Source organism: Pinus tabuliformis, chromosome 1_1 (genome assembly GCF_031772625.1).
Source record: "Pinus tabuliformis cultivar Carrire ecotype Pingquan chromosome 1_1, CPIR1, whole genome shotgun sequence".
Taxonomy (NCBI): domain Eukaryota; kingdom Viridiplantae; phylum Streptophyta; class Pinopsida; order Pinales; family Pinaceae; genus Pinus; species Pinus tabuliformis.
The window spans coordinates 974,123,799-974,146,115 of NC_142297.1; the positions used below are offsets into that span (position 1 = coordinate 974,123,799).

General features: G+C 35.9%; 1 protein-coding gene across 1 annotated transcript in view; it reads right to left on the reverse strand.

Annotated features, from left to right (window-relative positions):
- Nucleotides 1–16,945: 16,945 nt before the first annotated feature.
- The window catches only part of LOC149217761 (uncharacterized), a 270,412-nt gene continuing 265,040 nt past the window's right edge, over nt 16,946–22,317 (reverse strand). Inside the window, exons 6-9 of the mRNA XM_089391412.1 lie at nt 17,782–17,844; nt 17,570–17,652; nt 17,409–17,474; nt 16,946–17,320 (exon numbers count right to left, since the gene is read on the reverse strand). Coding sequence (XP_089247538.1) covers nt 17,278–17,320; nt 17,409–17,474; nt 17,570–17,652; nt 17,782–17,844 — 255 coding nt within the window. The 3' untranslated portion in view covers nt 16,946–17,277. The remainder of the gene's footprint in view (nt 17,321–17,408; nt 17,475–17,569; nt 17,653–17,781; nt 17,845–22,317) is intronic.

The window sequence follows — 22,317 nt, forward strand, 5'->3', positions numbered from 1 at the left end:
GTTTGCCATTTCTGTCAAATCACCTTTGCAAATATGGCTAATTATCTTGCTACAGGGAAGTTACCACCTTACTTCTCATCTAATAAGAAAAAGAAAATTATTAGAAAAAGTGTTGATTACTCTTGGATAAAAGGAAACCTCTTTTTCACTAGACCTGATCTGATTATTCACAGGTGTGTCAAAGAGGACGAGATATATGACATCTTGAGAGCTTGCCACGATGAACCCTGTGGAGGGCACTTTGCAAACAAGCGAACAACCTATAAAATCCTTCGCTCAGGTTACTATTGGCCAAGTCTTTTTAAAGATGCAAAGGAGTATGTTCGTAAATGTGATAGCTGCCAAAGAATAGGGCGACCTGTTCAAGCAGATGAAATGCCTTTGTAGCCACAAGTTCTCATAGAACCATTTGAGAGGTGGGCTCTTGACTTTGTAGGCCCCATTAATCCCATGTCCAAAGGTAAGAAGTATATTTTAGTGTGTACTGATTATGTTACGAAGTGGGTGGAAGCGAGAGCAGTGCCTAGAGCTATGGAGAAAGTAGTGGTAGATTTTTATTTATTTATTATTATTTGTTTTTCTCTGATATTTTTGTAAGATTTGGTGTACCAAGGGAAATTGTTACTGACCAAGGTACCTAGTTTGTATCAAAGCTTGTGCAGGGAATTGTGCAAAAATATCAGATCACTCATTGGAAGTCCACCCCCTACCATCCATAGGCCAATGGGCAAGCAGAATCAACAAATAAGGTGTTGGAGACAATCCTGACTAAGATAGTGAAACTACATAAAAAGGATTGGTCTGGTTGACTTCCAGAGGCAGAATCACATGGAGAAACACTACCAGATTTTTTCCATATGAATTGGTGTACGGAAAACAAGTTCTATTGCCAATTGAATTTCAGATCAGAACTTTTAAGATGGCAACAGATTTGGGCATAGATCTCATTGAGGCACAACAACAGAGGATCCTGCAGCTTAACGAACTAGACGAGATTAGGCAGGATGCTTTTCAGCATACTGACCTTATCCAACAACAAAGGGCTAAATGGCACGACATATACATTAAGAAGAAGCAGTTCAAGGAAGGAGACTGGGCATTGTTATTTGATTCAAAATTCAAGAATTTTAAAGGAAAATTTAACACACATTGGCTTGGTCCGTATGAGATCAAGAAAGTCTTTGATAATGGATCTGTTCGAGTCAAGACAATAGATGATGAAAATGTCACCTTCTTGGTGAACGGGCATAGACTCAAGTTGTATCAGAAGCCCCAGTCTAAGGAGGAATTTTTGGAGGAGATTGTGAAGAAGAAAGAGTTGGAAATGGTGGGTAAGGGGGTTATCCCTTTCACTACCTCTTCTTGATTTTCTGCCATAATAAATTGAGCTTACTTTGTTCCTTCTCGTGCTCAGTAAACCATGAGAGGAGTGTCTATTGGATACAGGTTTATTCCTTTTCTGGCTCCAGTAGACTATTTACGGAAAAGGAACCCAATTGGAGTTTTATTTTTCATCATTTCAGACTCTCTAAAATTGAAATCTGGCGAGCATGAACTGCCTTGGGCTCGTTAAAATCACAGGACAGTAGATCCCTCGGGGTCCCCAATTAAATTTTGTTTCATAGCTAAATAAATCTTTGATTTTCTTGCGTTGGACTGATGTGGGATTCCTTAAGGCCCTCCTTCCAACAATCTTGGCCCATCGACATCAGCACATTATCTGGGTTCAAGATCAGAGATATGCGATGCCTTGAAGCTTGTATACATCAATGACAGGCTATCTCGCCTGCAGCAATGGAGATTCATCAAGGCTCCTTGACTGTTGGATCCTTCAAGGGGTTCGACAACAACTCATCTATTCACACCTGTTTGGATGCATCGATTGTACCTTGGTCCTCGCTTTCATTATTGGTGATGGACCTCGCGTTGGTTAACAGTTGACCTCAATGGCTGGTAATCCAACGAGATCATTGCACATTCGACTTTGACACCTTTATTCATGTAGCAATGAACTGTACAAGGTTAGGGAAAGATGGAGTTCAAGTCTTTTCAATCTTGCAGCAAGATCAAGACCAGTTAGAAATAAATGAGGCAGCTACTTGTGTTTTACAACAACAAAAAATGAAGGAAAATTGTATTATTATCTTGTTAGAAATGTTATTGAAATTCCTTCATATGTACATTTTTATTTCCTACAGAAGCCATGAATTCCTGCAGAAGAATTTCCTGCAACAAATATCTACTGTTGCACTCCTGATAGATTATTTGTTTCTTGCAAAACAAAGCACGCAGAACATCTCCTCAAGGAATTTGACAAGCATTGAATCGATTTCTGAAGTCTTCAAAGTTAATCAAAACCATGTAATTTCATGATATTGTACATAATATGGGTTCTAATGTAATGACCCATCTATAAATATAGAGAACGCAAGAATAATAGCAGGCATACGATGCATGCATATGATAGCTACATATGCATGTGTCGCATACACCGCACTAGTATTTATATACTAAATTAACTATAAGTACTAAAGAAAATGAGACTCTTAAAGAAAACAACCTGCGCCTTCAAAAGGAGTTGGACGAATGGAAAACAAAGTACCAGAAGGTGTGTAGAATAATGAAGAAGAACCAAGTTCGAATAGAACATCTGCAGAAGCATAATGAAGAGTACAGAGACAAAATTCAAAGAGCTAAATCAAGCAGGGCATAGTTGGATCATTTGGCTGCAGCACAAGGGGGGAATTAAATTTTCTTTTTGAGGATATAACAATTTTGCTTGCATGGGGACATGCAAGATGCTAGGTGTGGGGAAGATGTTGGGCCTAGATTTTGGCTATTTTTTACAATACTTCCAAGGCTTTGCTTCCCCTTTAAGACCCCTTTTTCCCCTCTAGTTACCATCTTTTTGTTATCTAGTGCCTCATTTGGACCAAAAGGATGATTTAGACTCCAAGGTATGCAAATAACTCAAAACATATCATTTATTTTTATTCTTAAGTAATTTGATGTTGAATGCTACCTGATTAACTAATCTACGACTTTGAGAGGTACTAATTGAATTTCATGCAGATCGACAGTCTTTGGGCGGTTCCACGATTTCCTGCAAAAGATCAGGGATTTCCTGCAGCAACGCCAATTTCCTGCAGCAGGTGGTTTTCATGCAGAGCCCACGTAGGTTAGACATGTTCCAGTCATCCACAGAAGAAACAGGAACATGGGTTTTGTTTGAAAATCCATCCACATGGACTCTATCCTACTGGTTGTTCCATATTAGTCTTTTTAATTGCCCAGGTCTTTGCTCTCTTCATTTTGGCCAAATTAAGGAATGTGGCTCGAACGATCAAGTAGATTTGGTTTGATCCATGCTTCCAGTCATGGATCAAACCAAGGATACCAATTTACTGTATTCCCAGCTTGTCTTAGTAAACGATTGTAATGTTGTAATTTTACTTAGTTTGGGCAAAAGCGCCACCGTGCGCACTTGTATAAAAACAGTTAGATTCGATTTGTATGGGGGTTAGTGGTGAGCACATATCAAACTTCTGTAACTTTGTGTAATCGATTCTCAGATTAATACAAGCTTGATGTTTTGTTAATCTCGTGTTATAAGTTTCTTTAGTAGTTAAGGGGTTGTGAGTGAAGGAGGGCCCCCTTTGCTCGCAACTCCAGTAGCTGTAAGTGTGTATTTATTTAATTTGATTTCCATGTATTAACAATAGATATATACGTAGTTCCATTCCTCTTCATTGATTCATAATAACGCATGCCTTTAATGATTAATGACTTGGTTTATTGCATGAATGTTTCTAAGTTGATTAAAGGTTAGATCGAGTTATGCATTTCGTACTCAGATTTACATTGTGAGATTGAGTTTGAATGATTAGGAATGAGTTTGATTTAATTGTTGTTGTTTGGTTTTATATCTTTTCTTGAAATGCATCAACAATTTTAGGTGTTGTATAGAGATGAACTATCTACTCCATAGTCTTTTCTGCTAAGTGTTGAGAGAGAGAAGAGAGATTTGGAATTGTGTGTGTGGCTTTTATGCACTACAGTATTAACCTGCGTATACTTTGCATTGCACCTCGCAAGGTTACAATTACCCCCGGTTGATAATTTATGTGTGTCAAATTATAAGTTCATAATTTGCCCCACCAATGGGATGACTTGTCCATTGGTCTGGTTGACTTTTCCATTGGCTAGACTAGCGTGTTCAACTGGCAAAATGTATAGTGAGTATTCGAAAAATCATTTATCCTCAATTGTGAGGAGTTAGAGGGAGTGTCATATACCATTGGAAAGGTCTCAGAATAAGCTTTCCAACCATATATGTTATGATTCCATTTGAGCTAGGTAAATGGAGTAAAAATGCATTCAAAGATAGGGTATCCAAATGGGGCATCAAAAATCTAAAAACAATATTTTGAAATATACTATTTGAATATGTAACTTTCTCTTTCATTTGGACAACCTTTGACATCAATGTCAACTTCTTTCAACATACATTCACCATATCTCTTTGTGGCTTCATGTTCAACATAAGGGGTGGTATTGAATATGGTGTAGCCCCCATGTGGCCACAACCATCTCATAGTGTGTCATAGCTACATTTTTGTTAGGCATTAATTATGGCTAAATCTATCTTTTATTATAAGACTAGGTTATAGTTAAGGCTAACCTAAACAACTTTGATATAAATATTTTAGGTAATGCCCCCTAATTATGTGGACCCATTACCCCTCTTGGAAAGAATCCCTAATTGAGTTGCATATAAATACACAATTCAAACCTCATGTGTAAGATCATCTTGTGTGATCATGTAATCTTATGCTTATTTTTTAGCCTACAAGTTTGACTATTTTATACTAGTGAATCAACCTACAAGCACTATATTTTTGGCTTTTCTTTATTCTAAGGATTTGTTTTTCTCTCTCCATCACATCTTTTAAATAGCTCTAGTGCACTCGTTTTAGTTGTTTTCTCCTTTTGCAAGTTTTTGCATTAATTGTTTGGTCCCATATGATCTTACAACTCTCTTGTGATCTCAATGGTTTTGTCTAGACTATTTAGACCAATATGAGATGGTTGTTATTTTCCCTCACAATTTTCGTAGTATATATTTCTTGTTATTAATAAAAGGGCCCTATGTTGCCATTCTTGCACATTAGTTTTATATCATAGAAAATAATATTCAAAGGATTTGGTTCGCGGATAGCTTCAATAAATATTCAAAGGATTTGGTTCGTGGATAACTTCAATATATACATTAAAAATACGAGTCTACAACAAAGCTCTCTCCAAAGACATATCCATATAGTGCATCTGATAGGATACATGTTGTCGTAACGTGTAGCCAAAAATTTACATCATGATATCTTCATATTTTAGAGAAAGGCTATTTATCTTAAGCATTTGCATCTTTTAAAACATAAAAATCTAGACATTAAGGTTTCCTCATTGCTAACGCATATATATAAAACCAAACCAAACATCAAAATTGGCATGGGGGCATAAAAATGTTACCTTGAATTTGTTACTTCCCTATCAAGTGAAACTACTACTAAGTAGCCATGGGTTCTTCAATGATGGTTGATTGTTTTCAAATCTAAATGTCATATAAGCATTTACAAATTCCTTGTCAATCTACCATGCATAATTAACATCCACAATTTAAACAACTACAATCCATTGATTGAACATATTTTGTTCAATTTGAGTTCGTCTTCATGTTTGAACCTCATGATTTTCTATGATGTAGCCTTTTAGTTGCCTAATGGCACCTAGGATTCTCTCATTGGACATGTGAATGTAAGAACACCTTTTTAGCATAGCGGGTTATAATAATGTTCCATGCCACTCCACAAAATTATAAAAATAGCCTTGGGAGTTAAATGGGTTTAGTGGATGATTTTCAATTGCAAATTGATTAGTGGTTTCTACTTAAGCATTGGTTTGTAGAAGCCACTGAACAACACTACCCATGGTGAAAGAGTGTGGCGATAAATGTCCAAGGAAATGTGAGGATCTCCATGGAAAATTGTATAACTCATTCAATGGAGTGAAAAACATCAGGGATAGGATGCAAGAGTCAAAACGGTTTAGGGGCAAAATAAATGAGAAGAATGGTGACCAATGTTGGGGATAGGATGCAAGAGTCAAATCGGTGTAAGAAAAAACTAAATGAGAAGAATGGTGATCAATGACACCTCAATGGGGAAGGGAAAAGATCATGAGGGAGGGGGGAGAGGGGGAGAGTGGGAGCAACATGAGGGCTAGAAGACATAACTTTAGCCAATGCCTCTTCACAATTGTTCGATTCTACCATGGTGAGAGCCTCCAAAACCAAGGTAATAGGTCCTTAAAGTAAGTTTTTGTTGGCGAGCCAATCTACAACTTGGTTGGTGGTTTTCTTGCATGAGAATTTGTTATTCTTAATATTTGCCCAAGATAGTTTAATACTCAATATATGACTAGTGATTTCCCATGAGGGGCTCTAGTTGTTCCCCATTAAGATGATTGATTACTAATTTTGAGCCCTTCAAAAATGAATCTTAAATGCACTAATGAATCTTAAGTGCATTAATTTAGTGATTCCTTGACACTATCAACAAGGACTAAACATTCACCCTCATTATTGTTAGAAAACTAGAAAGGAAGAAATATTTTCTTATGTTGACAATTACTTGTGATATTCTTGTCTTTTTATTAACTTTATTTATCTTTTTCTTTTATCTTCTTCTCATCAAGCAATCATCAAATAAAAAACATGAAGATCAATGACACCAAATATAGGCACTCAACTAAGGATAAAACCCATATGCAGGGGAAAACCCAATCAAACTCTTCCACTAATAAAATCAAATCAAGTTGAGACAAACCAAGACCTTAGTCTTGACTAAAAGACCTTCGTCCTCCACCAAGTAAGCTCTTCCTTCAAGTAGATGATCTATGCCAAAGTTTCCAAGTCGCAGCTTCTCAGATGCAACTTCAATTCAAAAAATTTCAGCCTCTCAGCTTCAGATTTTCAACCCCTAGCTTCAGAATCTCGAACATGTTGTAGCCCTCCAAGTTCGGCCTCCCTAGCAACTTTATAATTTTGAACATGTGAGTCAAAGAGAGAGAAAATGGTCTCCAAACTTCTTCGCTAGGGTTTCCTCTTCTTCACTAAGTTTTTTCTCCTCCTTCCAAGAATTTTGCACTCTTTTTCTGCCTCCAGCTACTGTAGATCAAACTTGATGAGAATATGCTCCAAATGAGTCGAGTTGCTGCCCTTTTATAGTGGATTTAGCTTCCCTAATTAGGCCAACTTGTCTAGGTTGAGGCCGACTTGGTGGAGGAGGCCTAAATGACCTAATTTACATCAAAATAATTTTCTTGATTGATTGATAAAGCCCAAGAAGGATCTTTTACACAATGACAAGGACAAGGACTCTTAACACAAACCCTAGAAACCTACAATGGAGGCTTTGACCTAGAAATAAAATAATAAAGCATGAAACCCATGCTTAATAAATAGTTTTTCTTTCAGAACATAATTTCTTTTTCTTTCTTTTGACAAATACATCACATCATGACTCAAATACAATTATGAAGACTAACACTAGTTAAATTTTTCAACACTCCCTCTTAACTAGGGAGGTATTCATAATTACATGTAGGCAGAGGTACATGGAAGATCTCAGAATGATATGATCTATGAAGAGTCACAACACACACAATGTTACAGATCAGATGCCTGACTAGGGTACTCTAATCGGGTGGGAATAAGGTGTACTCAAGCTTTAGCCACTATAGGTACCATCAAGTTTTTAAGCTCTAACACCAACTTAGGGATCTAGGTGCGTATCCAAGATTGGAGCTCCATGACCAATGCCACCCTCCCTACTTCGGGATCTATACATCAACACATAGGCCAACCAGATGTCCTCCCAAGCATTAGGCACTCAGCCTCATATGCTTACATCTCTCCATATCATATATATATATATATATATATATATATATATATATATATATATATATATATATATATATATATATCCACCAATCCAAGCATGCTTCCAAAATGTTCAACCTTCTTACAGAGAGATTTACTTGTACAAACACAACCCCAATTAGTAATAAACATTTAAATATATATACAAGTAAACACAAACCTTTGAGGTCCTCAATCATTCTGATGCTACTTATATCATCATCAAATTATCCAAATACATCTTGTCAGAGGCTTTCTTCTTTCACTTTTTTAGCAGCACCAAATACAACCTTGGTACTTTTCAACTCAATCAAGTCTTTTGTTTGCAACTGCATAAATCACAAACAACCATATGTATTACTTTCATCCATTCTTTGATTTCATTCTTTCTTCAAGTTATTTACTATGATTGTCATAATATGCCCTCCCTCTTAGCTGGGGAGATATACCCTTTCTTCTATCTAAGATCCCTCTCAACTTAGAGAGATCAACAACTTCCTTCTTTTATAGCATCGGAGTAACGCCATCCTTTCAAGGCTTCATTTCTTTGGGAACATAAATCTTTCTCATGGAAACAAGGTCATCTTAGTGATCATCATTCTTATATCTTCCTTTATTCACCATGCTCATCATTATTATTAAGTCATCTTCACTTATGAACATCTTCAACATCTTGAAGATTATGTACTTGCAAATGTTCAACAACCAGTACAACCAAATACAAATATACAGAAGTATCAAGTCAACTATATCAAAATCATGTCATTACAATGAAAGCATCAAAACAATCAAGCTTTAGACATCAAATACCTAAAGCTAGTTATGTTCATAACCAACAAGGGTAATATCTTTTATATACTAGACTTTAACAACTTTGCTAGGGTTTTGTTACAAACCTAGACTTTATCATGGAGACATAAAGTCTTAGATATCAACAACTCAATTAAGATATCAATCCAATCATAGTACTATACATATAAGATTTCAACAATATGCTTTTATGACAGATTCTTCTACTAGGTTTTTGTTATATCCCCTAGATTTAATTAATAAAACTAAATCATCAACAAGTGAGCATACTAGTATGTACATATCTAGGGTTTCATTATCATGCACTAGAATCTCATATCAATATCTACTAGGTAAACCCTAGATACAAACATCAAGACATCAAAGTTAGATATATAACCATTTTAATTAGGTTGGGTTTCGATCATACGTAAGAATATGCACCTAGGGTTTCATTCCTAGGACCTTACTTTAGCTATTACAAGGCTTTTGCTCATAAACCCTAATTCACCAAACCCTAAAGATCTAGGGTTTTGGTTTATAACCTAGACAATAACAATAAACCCTAAAAAGGCTAGGGTTTTAACACAACATTACCAAAACCCTAAACATCAAAAGAATAGGATTTAATCATATGTTCTAGACAAACCCAAAGTAGACTAGGGTTTCATTATTAACATCGCCATACCCTTAGCATTAAGAGCTTAGGGTTTTACAGTGAACCCTAAGGGTTAGGGTATCACAAATGACAAGAGATAATATAACAAGGGTAGATTCAATCTAATGATTAATCACCCTAACAAGAATCTTTATGATTCAAAACCTTAGACATAAGAGAGTTAGTAATATAAAGCAAATTTCAAATGAGAAGGATCATATCTTTTATGTATGAAGAGAATCTTGCAACAAGTCTTGTACTCTTAACACATATCTTGAGTTGTTCTTTAACAAACCTTGTAGGACATCATTTTCTTTGAAGGGGGTTCCTCTACAACATGGCTTCTTTCATGATTCAAGTCTTTCATTTGAAGTCTCCTCCACATCCTTTGTGTATTCTACAAGCTTTCCTACTAAGGAAAATACAAAGAAAAGGTTACGAGTATGCAATACAAACAAATATCAATGTGTGGAGGAAATCAAGCATAAAAGAGGAAACAAAGAACAAGATACTTATATTTTGGTAAAATGGTGAAGGCTCCCTCTTAATCCAATCTTTCTAAGGGATACCTACAACTTATCAAAACAATTTCAAGAATTTCTAACAAAATATATTAGATCTATGAACTATGAAAATCAAAACGTAAAACATCACAAAATTTAGAATAGTAGACTTAGAAGGATATGTAAGAGAAGACTTAATAATATAAGTCTTTGACTTTGGATTCCTCATTTCTTTGGTGGAGCTTCATCGACAACATTTGCATGTTCTCTTTCTCTCTTCTCATTCCTTGGATTTTCAAGACAATGACTTTTGTAATGACCCATCTCATGACAATTGTAGCATTCAATCTTGAATAGGTCAACTTTCTTTCTAGGTTCTTTAAACTTCTTGAATACTCCCTTCTTCTTGTGATGAGAAGAGTAGGAATTTGAAGTGTTGTTTTCTTCAACCTCCTTTTTGTCACTTACTAAAGAGATGATGATTTTTTCTTGATTGCATGCATTCCACATTTGTTCAAAAGTTGGTGTGTCTTTCCAATTGCTAATTCTTGATGCAAAAGAGCTCCATGATTTTGTTAGACCTAATAGAGCAGCAATCACGAGTTCTTTCTTTGGTACAACTTCATCAAAGCTTGGAGTTCATCTCTTATTCTAAAGATCCTTACAAAATATGATAATACAATGTCATTTTCTGTCATCTTCATTGTTCTTAGTTCATTTTTGAGACTAGCCATCTAACCAATGTTCTTGATGGTAAACAATTTGGAGAGGGCTTCATACATCTCTTTTGTAGATTCTATAATAGATATGTATGGGATGAAATTGTCCTTCACACCATCTACAATTAAATTCATGGCCAAGATGTTATTTCCTTGTATTTTTCCTTTCCTGCATCATTTGTTGGTTCCTTGACTTTTACTTGAACAAATCCAAAATTTTATGCTTAGCAAGAATAAGACCCATTCTCTTCTTCCATGCCCTGTAGTTGGAGGTTCCTTCTAACTTTTTTTTTTTGGTCTTCATTGAGGTTTCCATAGACTTTATAATGTCTCCTTTTTCTCTTCTTAGATGATCATTTATTTAATGGTCTTCCTTTATTCCTTTCTTCTTAACCCTTTTTTTCAATAGATATTCAAGATGCCTTTTTCTTTCCTCCTTCACCTTAACTCTGATACCGTGTTAGAAAACGAGAAAGGCAAAGACATTTTCTTATATTGACAATTACTTGTGATATTCTTGTATTTTTATTAACTTTATTTATGTTATTTTATCTTCTTCTCATCAAGCAAACATCAAATAAAAAACATGAAGATCAATGACACCAGATATAGGCACTCAGTCAGGGTTAAAACCCCTACGTAGGGGAAAACCCAGTCAAACTCTTCCACTAATAAAATCAAATCAAGTTGAGACAAACCAAGACCTTAGACTTGACCAAAAGAACTTCCTCCTTAACCAAGTCAGCCCTTCCTTCAAGTAGATGATCTCTGCCAAAGTTTCCAAGTGTTAGCTTCTCAGATGCAGCTTCAAACTAGAATTTTTCGGCCTCCCAGCTTCATATTGTTGACCCCCAGATTTAGAATTTTGAACCTATTGCAGCGTTGCGATTTCGGCCTCCCTATCAGCTTCAAATTTTCACACGTGAGTCAAAGAGAGAGAAAATGGTCTCCAAAATTCTTCACTGGGATTTTTCTCCTTCTTCCAAGAATTTCACACTCTTTTTCTGCCTCCAACTACTGCATATCAAACTTGATGAGAATATGCTCCAAATGAGTCGAGTTGCTACCCTTTTACAATGGATTTTGCCTCCCTAATTAGGCTGACTTGTCCAGGTTGAGGCCGACTTGGTGGAAGAGGCCTAAATGACCTAATTTACATCAAAATAAATTTCTTTCTTGATTGATAAATCCCAAGAAGGGTCTTTACATAATGAAAAGGGCAAGGATTCTTGACACAAACCTTAGAAGCCTACAATGGAGGTTTTGACCTAGAAATAAAATAATAAAGCATGAAACCCATGCTCAATAAATCATTTTTCTTTCATAATAAAAATTAATTTTCTTTCCTTTGACAAATACATCACATCATGACTCAAATACAATTATGAAGATTGACACTAGTTACATTTTTCAACAACTATTTATTTTAGATTTGTGAAATATGTAATTGAATCCAATTGTGAGACCTTCATGGCCTTCAAAGTCCCAACCAATGTAGGTTAGTATGGGGTTGCCTTTACAGGTACCATGAAAACTAAATTAAATGCATCCTCAAAAGGGAATAGACCATGGAGGATGGTGATCCTTGATCTTGCTTAATCTCTTCACTATATCAAATAGGAACTTGAAATAATTCTAACTACAATTTAGTATAAATCAAGTTTATTGATAATTGGAAGAAACACTATATCCACCCAAAATGTGCTAGTAAGAATTACATGAGACACATAGGGAGCATATATGACTTTGGCTAAAGTCTCTTCCCAATTGTTCGATTCTACCATGGTGGGATCCCCATGTGTACCCTAATTATCATTTCTTCTCACATGAAATTGTTGTCCTCAGTCTTTGTCAAAGTTAGTTTGATCCATGAGAAACATGGGTAACCAAAGGTAGGAGATATGACTTTATGATGCAGGAACATTAAGCGCATGGTTATGATTAAGCCAAAAAACTGAAGATGAGAATGATGATGTAGGGGAGTAAAAAATAGAGATTTGAAAACTTGTTATGGAGAATAGTTAATGAACCATGTAGAAGAAAAGGTTATCTATAGAATCGACGAATACAATGGCTGATGACCCGTGGATTCCAATGGATAGTTATTTTTTTATATGGACTTCAATATTTTTGCAGGTATGAGATGAAAAGTGAAGGAGATAGAGAATAAAGACACAATACCAAAAATTGTATAAGATGAAAATGGAAATATGACCAAGATGATGAAATCATAAGCATTATTAAACTGTGTTAGGAAAGAATAACTCCTACTTGTGATCATAAATAGCATCTAAAGAATATCATGATTTGTAATGTTGTAAACTAATTCCAAGAATTTTCGTGAGAATGAGAGATGAGGAGAAATGAAAGATGTTAGGATGAAGATTCAATTGAGACATGGAAATATCGTGGAGATAATTATAGAGATGGTTTAAAAGAACTTTTCAATTATGAAGTATATATTATAGTAATCTATTCTCATATAAAGTGAGAATTTGCACCATGAAAAACCAAAACACTGGAATGGTTCATTAATATAATATCCCCTTTGTAAGGATTTTGGAGCACATATTCTCTATTCTCCTTTGCTTTGCTTAATGGAATTCGCATAATGAAGTGTTTATGTGTTTTGCTGCCTGCGGCTCTGATTTCATCATTTTGATATCAGATCCTAGTGCAAGATAAACCTACCAGCAGATTTGTGGAATATTGGACGAACATCCATGTGTAGTAAAGTTCTCGGCATGTCTTGGTTTTTGTGAATCAGTTATTGGCGTTAGTTCATGAGATGGGAAGAATCTCAAGAAGCGAAAGGTGAAGATGCCTTTGCGACTGCCGAATTTGAGTTTTATGGTTGTACGTGCGATTAAAATCGTGTGATCTGTGGAGATATAGGTCGAGGTATAAAAGTTCACAGGGACATCGACGGAAAGATTGTGTAGCAGAACATATTATGTTGGGCCCCTTTGGGTGAGCGCACATTGAAAAATTAGGGCAGAAACGGCATCGAAGTATTCGAGTGTGTTTTCTGTTGATTCGTTTTATCCCACCTATCAATGGATAACCATTGGTTGCAACACCTGCGTACAAAGAAAAGCTCCGTGAAGGATCCAGAAGTAACCTTCTCTCTGCCTAAATGAATTCCGATGCAGTTCGATGGGCACCGTTTGGATGTATGGATGGAAGTTAGATGCCTGCTGATCAATTTGATTGATACGCACTTCGATTTCTTTGCTCTCGGATTCATCCACTAAAAAGAAGCACGTTCTGGTGTCCAAGTCCCACAACGTAGTGATCATGGTGCTTTTCCTACTGGTTTGAACGTTCAAGAAAAGGGAAAGCCCGATATCGCCAATCATGATTCCTAGACGGCTAACAAAGCACATTAAGTGGCCAATAAGTGCGTTGTTCATCAAACCTATCAAACCCAAGTGACCATCAGGAAAGCCAATTTGATTTCCATGGCAAAGTGCTTTGTCAAAGTGTTTTAGACAATGATTTCATTTTGGAAGCAATGATTTTATTTAGAGAGTGATGATTCCAAGAAGGTATATTGTTTTTTATTTGGGGTATAGCTGAAGACAGAAGATGCAGCCAAAGCAGGATAAAGAAGATGAGGCAGCAGAGAAGAAGCACAGGAAAAAGGAGATAAAGACATAAAGCAAAAGCAGAAATAAGGAAGCAAAGCAATGTAAGAATAAAGTACCATGTGACGAGTGAGATGCAGATGCAATAAATCCATGGAGTTGACATCTCTAAGGTCCTTGAATAGTGCATTTTAATGATAGCCTTGGTCTATTCATTTTAATGATAGCCTTGGTCGTATGTTTGTATAAGAGCTAGATTTCCCTAAGTTGAAATTTCAAAATAGTATGTACTTTAGTGAATGTATTGATGAGGCAAGTATACCTCCATTGAAAAAGTTTATGGTGCTCTAAAAGCCACTTTGTAATTGATGGTTCATGGTCAGCTAAAATCACTCATGCAATGTAGATTTGTGGTAAACCAAAAACCACTTGTCATCAAAGAGAACTGTGCTAAAAGAGGACATCAGGAAGTAGTCCATCAGGAGAAGCTCTACAGTGAGCAGAACTGCCGATTCGGATCATTCCACACTTGGTAGAAACACCAATCTTAGTGTAAAAGAAGTCAGGAAGATTGCAAGTCATGAAAAATGGAGTTGCTTTGAGGATTTGTTGGAGAAAAGAAAATATAGAAGTTTGTGATAAAACAAGTCAGGAAGATTGCAAGTCATGAAAAATGGAGTTGCGTTGAGGATTTGTTGGAGAAAAGAAAATCGTGAAATAGAAGTTTGTGATATGATAGTTAAAGCCAAAAGGAGCTCATGGGCAGGGGCCCATGAAATTTTTGTTCCTTGGTAGTCTGACGCAAGAGCATCGAGAGAACATTTACAAGTAATCCCAAAACGCAAGATGAGAACGATGATGATGTAGCGGGATTAAAAGGTACAAATATGAAAACCTATGATAGAAGAATGGTTGATGAACCATGCAACAGAAAAGGTTTCCTAGAGAACAGGGAAATACAGCAACCAACAGCCCATGTATTCTGGTGGATAGTTACTTTTTATATGGATTTCAACAATGTTTATGTTTTGAAAGTACAAGATGAAAAATGAAGAAGATCAAGAACGAAGACAGAAGATCAAAGATTGTAGAAGATGAAGATGAGACCAAGATGATGAATGCATATCGAGACATAAAATTATTAAAAGCCACTATGGAGGAATAACTCTTACTTGTGATTATAAATAACATCTAAATAATATCGTGATTTGTAATGATGTAGACTAATTGTAGAAGCTTATGTGAAAATGAAAAATAAGGAGAACTGAGAGATGTTAAGGGTGAAGATTTAGTTGAGAGATTCATGAAAATATTGTGAAAATAGTTATGGACATGGTTCAACGAAACTTCCAATTATGATATATTCAACGAAACATCCAATTATGATATATTTGTTATGGTCATCTATTCTTATACAAAGTGACCATTTTTACAATGCAAGAACACAAGCTATTGGTTGATTAATATAATAACCCCTGGATGGAGATTTTGGATTACATATTTTCTGGTTTCTCTTGTTTTGCTTAATGTAGTTTGTATAATGAAGTGTTTATATGTGTTTTGTTACGGTTCTCATTTCATCACTTTAGCCAAGCACGGTGGCTAGGAGATATAACTTTCATCCATTAGAAGTATGGATAACACGACAGCTAGGAAATATGACATTAGCCATAGCCTCTTTCTAATTGATGCTTAGCAATTTCCCATGAGGGGGTTAGCAATTTCCCATGAGGGGTCTAGTTGTTCCCATTGAGATGATCAGCCAATAATTTGGAGTCTCCTTCGAAGCCGATTTTTTTCATTCCTTGATTTAGTGATTCTCTGATATCGTGAATGACGGCTGAACCTAACATGATGACTATGACTTTAGCCAAAGTCGCTTCCCAATTGATTCAAATCCAGGAGATATCACTGGAAATTTCCATGAGGGGTCTTAGTTGTTCCCATATAGATGATTGACCAATAATTTGAAGTCTCTTTTAAAAATGTTTTTTTCATGCCTTGATTTAGTGATATCTTGATAGTGCGAATGATAGCTAAACGTTCAACCTGGTTGTTTGTTTTGGGTATGAGGAATTCATAATAGATTCCAATTATATGCCGTCCATGGTTTCTGAATGCCCCATCAGCCCTGGTGTTCAACCTGGTTGTTTGTTTTGGGTATGAGGAATTCATAATAGATTCCAATTATATGCCGTCCATGGTTTCTGAATGCCCCATCAGCCCTGGTGCCTTGGAAGGCACCAAAGTTGAATCTGATCCATCTTTTGGGGAAGAGACCTGGAAGATGGCAGTCGATGATCTTGCTTGATTTCCATCTTTTTAACGGTAAATCAAAATGAATCTTGAACCAAATTTAATTGCAACATATTATAATTTAAATTAATGATAATTGGAAGAAGCAATATATCTGAACCTAAAATGCTAGTAATATTTACATGACATGGACTATGACACTATTAGCAACATACTGGATTTGATGTGCAGTTTGTTGACCTTCAACCTTTTCATATTGTGGTATCGATATTTCACCAATGATATAATAGTAATAGAGATAATATTCATTTTAAACATTGCTATTTCTTTGGAATAGATTGCATTCATGTTTACTGCAACAAACCAATGGTTAGAAAACAGTTTCATAATTTCATTTCCTTTGTTGAAGTATGTTAGAAATGGGAACATAGACTTTTGACATGCAGAGACAAGAATTTTAAGAGAGCATTTAATTCTTAGTTTTCAAGATCACTTAATTCAAAATTCCTTCTCCTCTCTAGATAGTAGATTAGTAATCACTTATATCACGATTTTTTGGTGCTTCTGTTACAAACTATCGAATAAGGAAAAAGAATACAAAAACTGAGGTATATGGGCTGTCCAAGCCAAGCGAAACAATGATCAATCTGAAAGTAATTCTCGCCTTCACGTTGATCATTGGCTAAAGTAAAGAAATGACACTATGGTCAAACGTCAAATTCCAATCATTTTGAAGTTCATGATGATAATTTAAAATAATTAATCCATTAAATAACCAAGAAGAACACTAGATAGTATTACCGGGGTGCCACTTGATGCTGCATCCAGCACTTGAGAATCCAACATAACAGATGTGTCAATATGAATAGAAATGCAATTTTGATTTTAAAAAAATGTATCGAATTCAATTATACATACCTTGGATTTTGTGGAAAACTTACTGGTTTTCCATTCAACACAGAGTCTAAAGCCAACCTCAAGTCACTGGAAACACAAGACAAACGTTGCAGTCAAATTTAAGCTACATCTAAACAACTCAGTTCTGACTAAGGATAAAAATTCAGAGTTTGATAGCATACCGTCCTGTAATGGGTTTATTATTGTTAGGTCGTGAATCATCAAACTGCCCATGATAAGCAAGCTCAAATGGATCCTGTCCATCCTATAAAACACCACACCGGAAGACAACCACATTATAGTGTTACTGGATAAAAGTTCCACTAGTCTTACAAACTCTAAGTACAAACATTAAATTTAAGACTTGTGTACATGATCTGAAATTGTTCGATACCTTTTTGAAAAGGAAAAATTCTGGCGTGCACACAGCTCCAAAAGCCCGTGCAATTTCTTGTGACTGTCAACAAAACTATCAATCAGAGCTCAGCTGTCATGGTGATCAGTATTTAATAATATTCTAGAGTCCCTAGAACAATATCACCTGTTACAATTTCCTCAAGATCGCAAAATTATATATTATGGTGGACTATTTCAGTATATTTAAAAGATATCATATATCAAGTGTTTAGCATATTTCGCGCATCACTTTGACTCTTCCAATGACTCGAGTGTCATGGAAACACTGGGCCAAATAAAATAAAGACTCAACCTAGAATTCAATAACCTTTACCAATGCATGGACTAGAGAGCTTCAACTAACAATCAGAGTACCTAGAATGCAACCTTTTCAGGGACAAAGTGCATGTGCTACCCCATATAACACATTCCTGATCTTTCTTTTCGTTTCTCTTTAACAACATATAAATGTTATGTTTCATGCATGGTCTGGTTCATAATTTGGAACATAAGCCTCCCAAAAGAATGAAGGACTGGCATGAAAGTCCCTATCGTGTTTGTTCAGTTACAAAAACACAATCCTGTGTCATTTTCCTTATTACTAATACTTGCTAGTTGATTTCAAATCAATTTTAGTATCTGTAATTTAATTTACATCAAAGTTGCAAATATCATTTTGGGGAATATATAGTCAAGGATCCCAAAAGAAACTCAGTAATATCAGAGAAAATATTGGCAAGAATAAAATTGTACTTGAAAAACTCAGAAAATATTGGACCAACCAGCAACATGAAAAACTTGGAAGAAATAGAGGTATTTGCAATGCTGAATTTCACATTATGAGGCACAATTTTTAACACACGCAAAAGGGCTTTCGGGGCCTATATGTCAAAGATCAATTTTCTAGTATTAGGACTATAACTAAATAGCTTCATTTCGATTGTACAAGCTTATTTTAGTTTTTATATTATTTGTCACTTCCCTGTTTCAACAATTTGAAGGTGCCATTTCTGTAACAGGTACCCATTTCAGAATCCAAAACTGTTTCCAAGTTTCAGGTAAATTAACTACAGGGCTTTTAACCAAAAATCTTGAATGCCCAAAACTTACACATTTGGAATCGATAGAATAGTGTATGATCCATTGTTTTCAAGTGTTATGAAATGATATATGTGCTAGCTCGGACAGAATTTGATTGTAACATCTCTTTTGAAAGATAAAATTCAACAACCTGAATATATGGCATTATTCCAGAAGATTACAGGCAAGTTTGTGACTACAGCCGATGTGGCATAGAGGATGTAAGGCATGAATGATCAACCCTTAAGAAGTTCTGCATGACATCTTGTCAGGACTCAGAGCTGTTATTTTATTGGTTTGATAATATGTGATTTTACTAGACTATGAGAAAGTCCAAAGTTTATTGATTTTTTTTGTTTCCACTAATTGCACTTTATGCATGAATTATCAAAAGCCTTAGTTATTGAACAGAGTGGTGGTCAAATGATATGGTGGCACTTCCTTTTGCAGGGATTCGTCAACTTGTTTACTTTATTTTCGAAGGTATAGAGAAGGAAGATTTAACTATTTATCAGCTAGTTGTGGCCCTAGCAGTTGTATTTGCAAAAGCCTTTGTTTGATCATGAAAACAAAGATCCTGACTCTGTTGGCTCTGGGAGTTATAAGAAGGGTTGTTGGTTTTATATATTTTATTTAGGCATTTAGAGGATCCTCTTATATTATTTATTTTATCAAGGCATTGCCCTTTGGTGTCCTCTTATATTTCTATTATTCAATAACAGTAGATAGGGTAAAGTAGTTCAGCAAAAAATTGGGGAACCCAAGTTGTATTGGGACAAAGATAATGACCATCAAGTAGCATTTAAGCTGTTAACCACGGGGAATCTGCCTCTTGTGGGAGGTGTGTTGATGGCCATATTCTATTGCCTTGCTCGAGAGGTTTGGTAGGATGGTTGATCACCAAAATGCTGAGTAGGGGTATTTGCATGCTAGCTCCTTTTTCTAATCATGTTTGACAGGTGTTTCTAGGGACAAGGAGAGTGGTCCATAATAGAAATAACAAAACTTAAGAAAATCATTTTCACCTAGGAACACAATGTCAAAAGACCATGAGTACATCTTCATGAATTTGAATCTCCAACTCGAACTACTAATGCAAACAAGGAAAATGCAATCCAAAGAGATAGGCCAACTACAAAAACATTTATTGCAAAACAAAAATACTAACTCAGGGCCAAGGCAAACTCAAACATCTCTCATGCCTACTCCCGAAGAATGCAAAGTCAACTGCCATCCAACAAACTATTTGCAATTTATTGCAAATAATCCACTATCAGGCCTGGAAGTAGGGGCAATGGTTTTCAAGGTTTTCCCATGCGATGGGAGTTCAAGGTTCTTTAAAGCAAGCCATGCACAGTTTGGCACAGTGATGGCAACGTTAATAGGAATTGGCTCAACAAAAGAAACTCTATTGTTTCAAGCAACTAACCCTTTAAGTTTCATGGGCTGCATAATGGATAACCTCTTGAGTCTGCACTAGAGAGCCTCGAGTCTGAGGGATCCCCTCACTTATAAGCATAAAAGAAATTGAGGTTTAAATGGTCAGTGTCTCCCATTCAAGCCCTGAGGCCCTCTTTGATGATGACTTTTCTTTGATGGCAAGGGGATCCCTTCTTACTACTACTAAACCTCCCACCATAGCATGGGGAATCTGATAAGGATTTTCATCTAATGGTGTCGTCAAACTTCTTGTTGAATGCTTAGAGAAGAAATTTGCCATCCTCCATTTTTTTCATGGATGTTCCTTGAGTAAGCTCCCTATAAAGGCACAATCTAACTACTAGATGTTTTTTCCTTTTTTGTCGAAATATGGCAATACAATTTTGGGCGAGATTGTGATTTCTTGTTGTTTAAAATGTGTTTTTGAATGCATAAGAATTCAACACCCTAAAAAACCCCTAGGGCACTTGGATAATTGGATTATGCAAATTACACAACTCAAATTACTATTTTAAGAAATCCCTACTGGATTTTGGGAAAAATTGACTGGAAAAAATGCCCAGAAAATGGAAAAAATGTCTAATAGTTAGACCCTGATCTCTATAAGTGGTACAATAATAAATAGTGTCCTTGAGGTTGGAATATGGTGTCCTTTTGGGTACTTGGCAAGGGATTCCTTTGTACCATGCTGGACTAATAGGAAGCAACTTGAGCAATGTTTTTGAATGGTATATGGATGTTCACTAGTTCCTTAGCTTATGTATATCCTTGGTATAGAACTTTTAGCACAAAGTATGCATCTCAACATAAATATTCCTTGTGGATGTAGTTTCCTCACATTATTAAGCATTTCCAGGCACACAGAGTGGATTGTCCCTTTGGTCAATTGATTGTAGGCAATAAGTAGGGTACCCATAATCTTTGACCTCATGCTTGTGTATGTGTTGCGGTAGACCTCTCAAGACAACTTTTGTGTGAGATCCTGGTACAACTCATATTCAAAAGGCCTTGTATCTCATCCTACCAAACTATCGTTTTCCTTGTTCCTTACCTACACATTTTGTCAAAGATTGTCTTTTAAACAAACCAAAAGCTTCTAGTGCTTCTACTCCTCATAACCCTAATATTGATACTCACAGTGTCCCTAATCCTTCCAAAAGGAGATTTGACAACTCTTAGTGATGGCAAGTTCAACAAACACAAAGGTCACAAAAATAGGGGACTACTTAGAGTGCAATTTAAGGGCTTCCAGGAGAAAAAATTCATCTTGACCAAGGGGCACCAAGGTAGTGGGTTTGATCAACTCTCCCCAAGAGAGAAAAGCATTCATGTTCAAGAAGATTCCACTCAAAATATTCTATGTGGTTTCTTAGTTAGTTTCAGTATATAGGATATTATTACAAGTATTGATGAAGTCCCTAGTCCGAAGTCTCTTGTTGATTCTTCTATGGCATACCCTAGCTCTCCTTCTTCTAGTGTTTTGCCTCATTCCTTTTTTGAGGTGCTTTTCTTAATGGGTGGCCCACCACCAAGGATGTACTTGCTCATTATTGTTTTGTAGTACTTGAGCAAGAACATAACTTGAGTTTCTCATAAAACTAAATTCTCAACTTAGAATGTTAAGGGAGTGGCAAGGGATGATAGATAGGCCATTGTCACATGTACTGTGACTAATCTTTGCTAGGATGTGATCGTCTTTCGAGTAATCAAAGTTACTAGGTTTAAGTTGTGTTTCCACATGATTCATGAATAATGGCTTTGTAAGTATGTTGCTACAAACCATGAGGAGCGTAAAGGAGGGGCTATTTCTATTTTTGCTTCAAGTTTGGTATTCTACATATTCTTTACAAAGGATTGGACCCAATGTCTTGTCGCTAGATCACAATGCTATTATCAAGGAAGGTGTGGGGTTTCTATTTATTTTATGCACCCATTGATCCCATTGGTTACACACTTGTGACATTGGTTGACATAGTCTCTCCCACCGATTGAGGGAGATTGTACTATGGTTGAG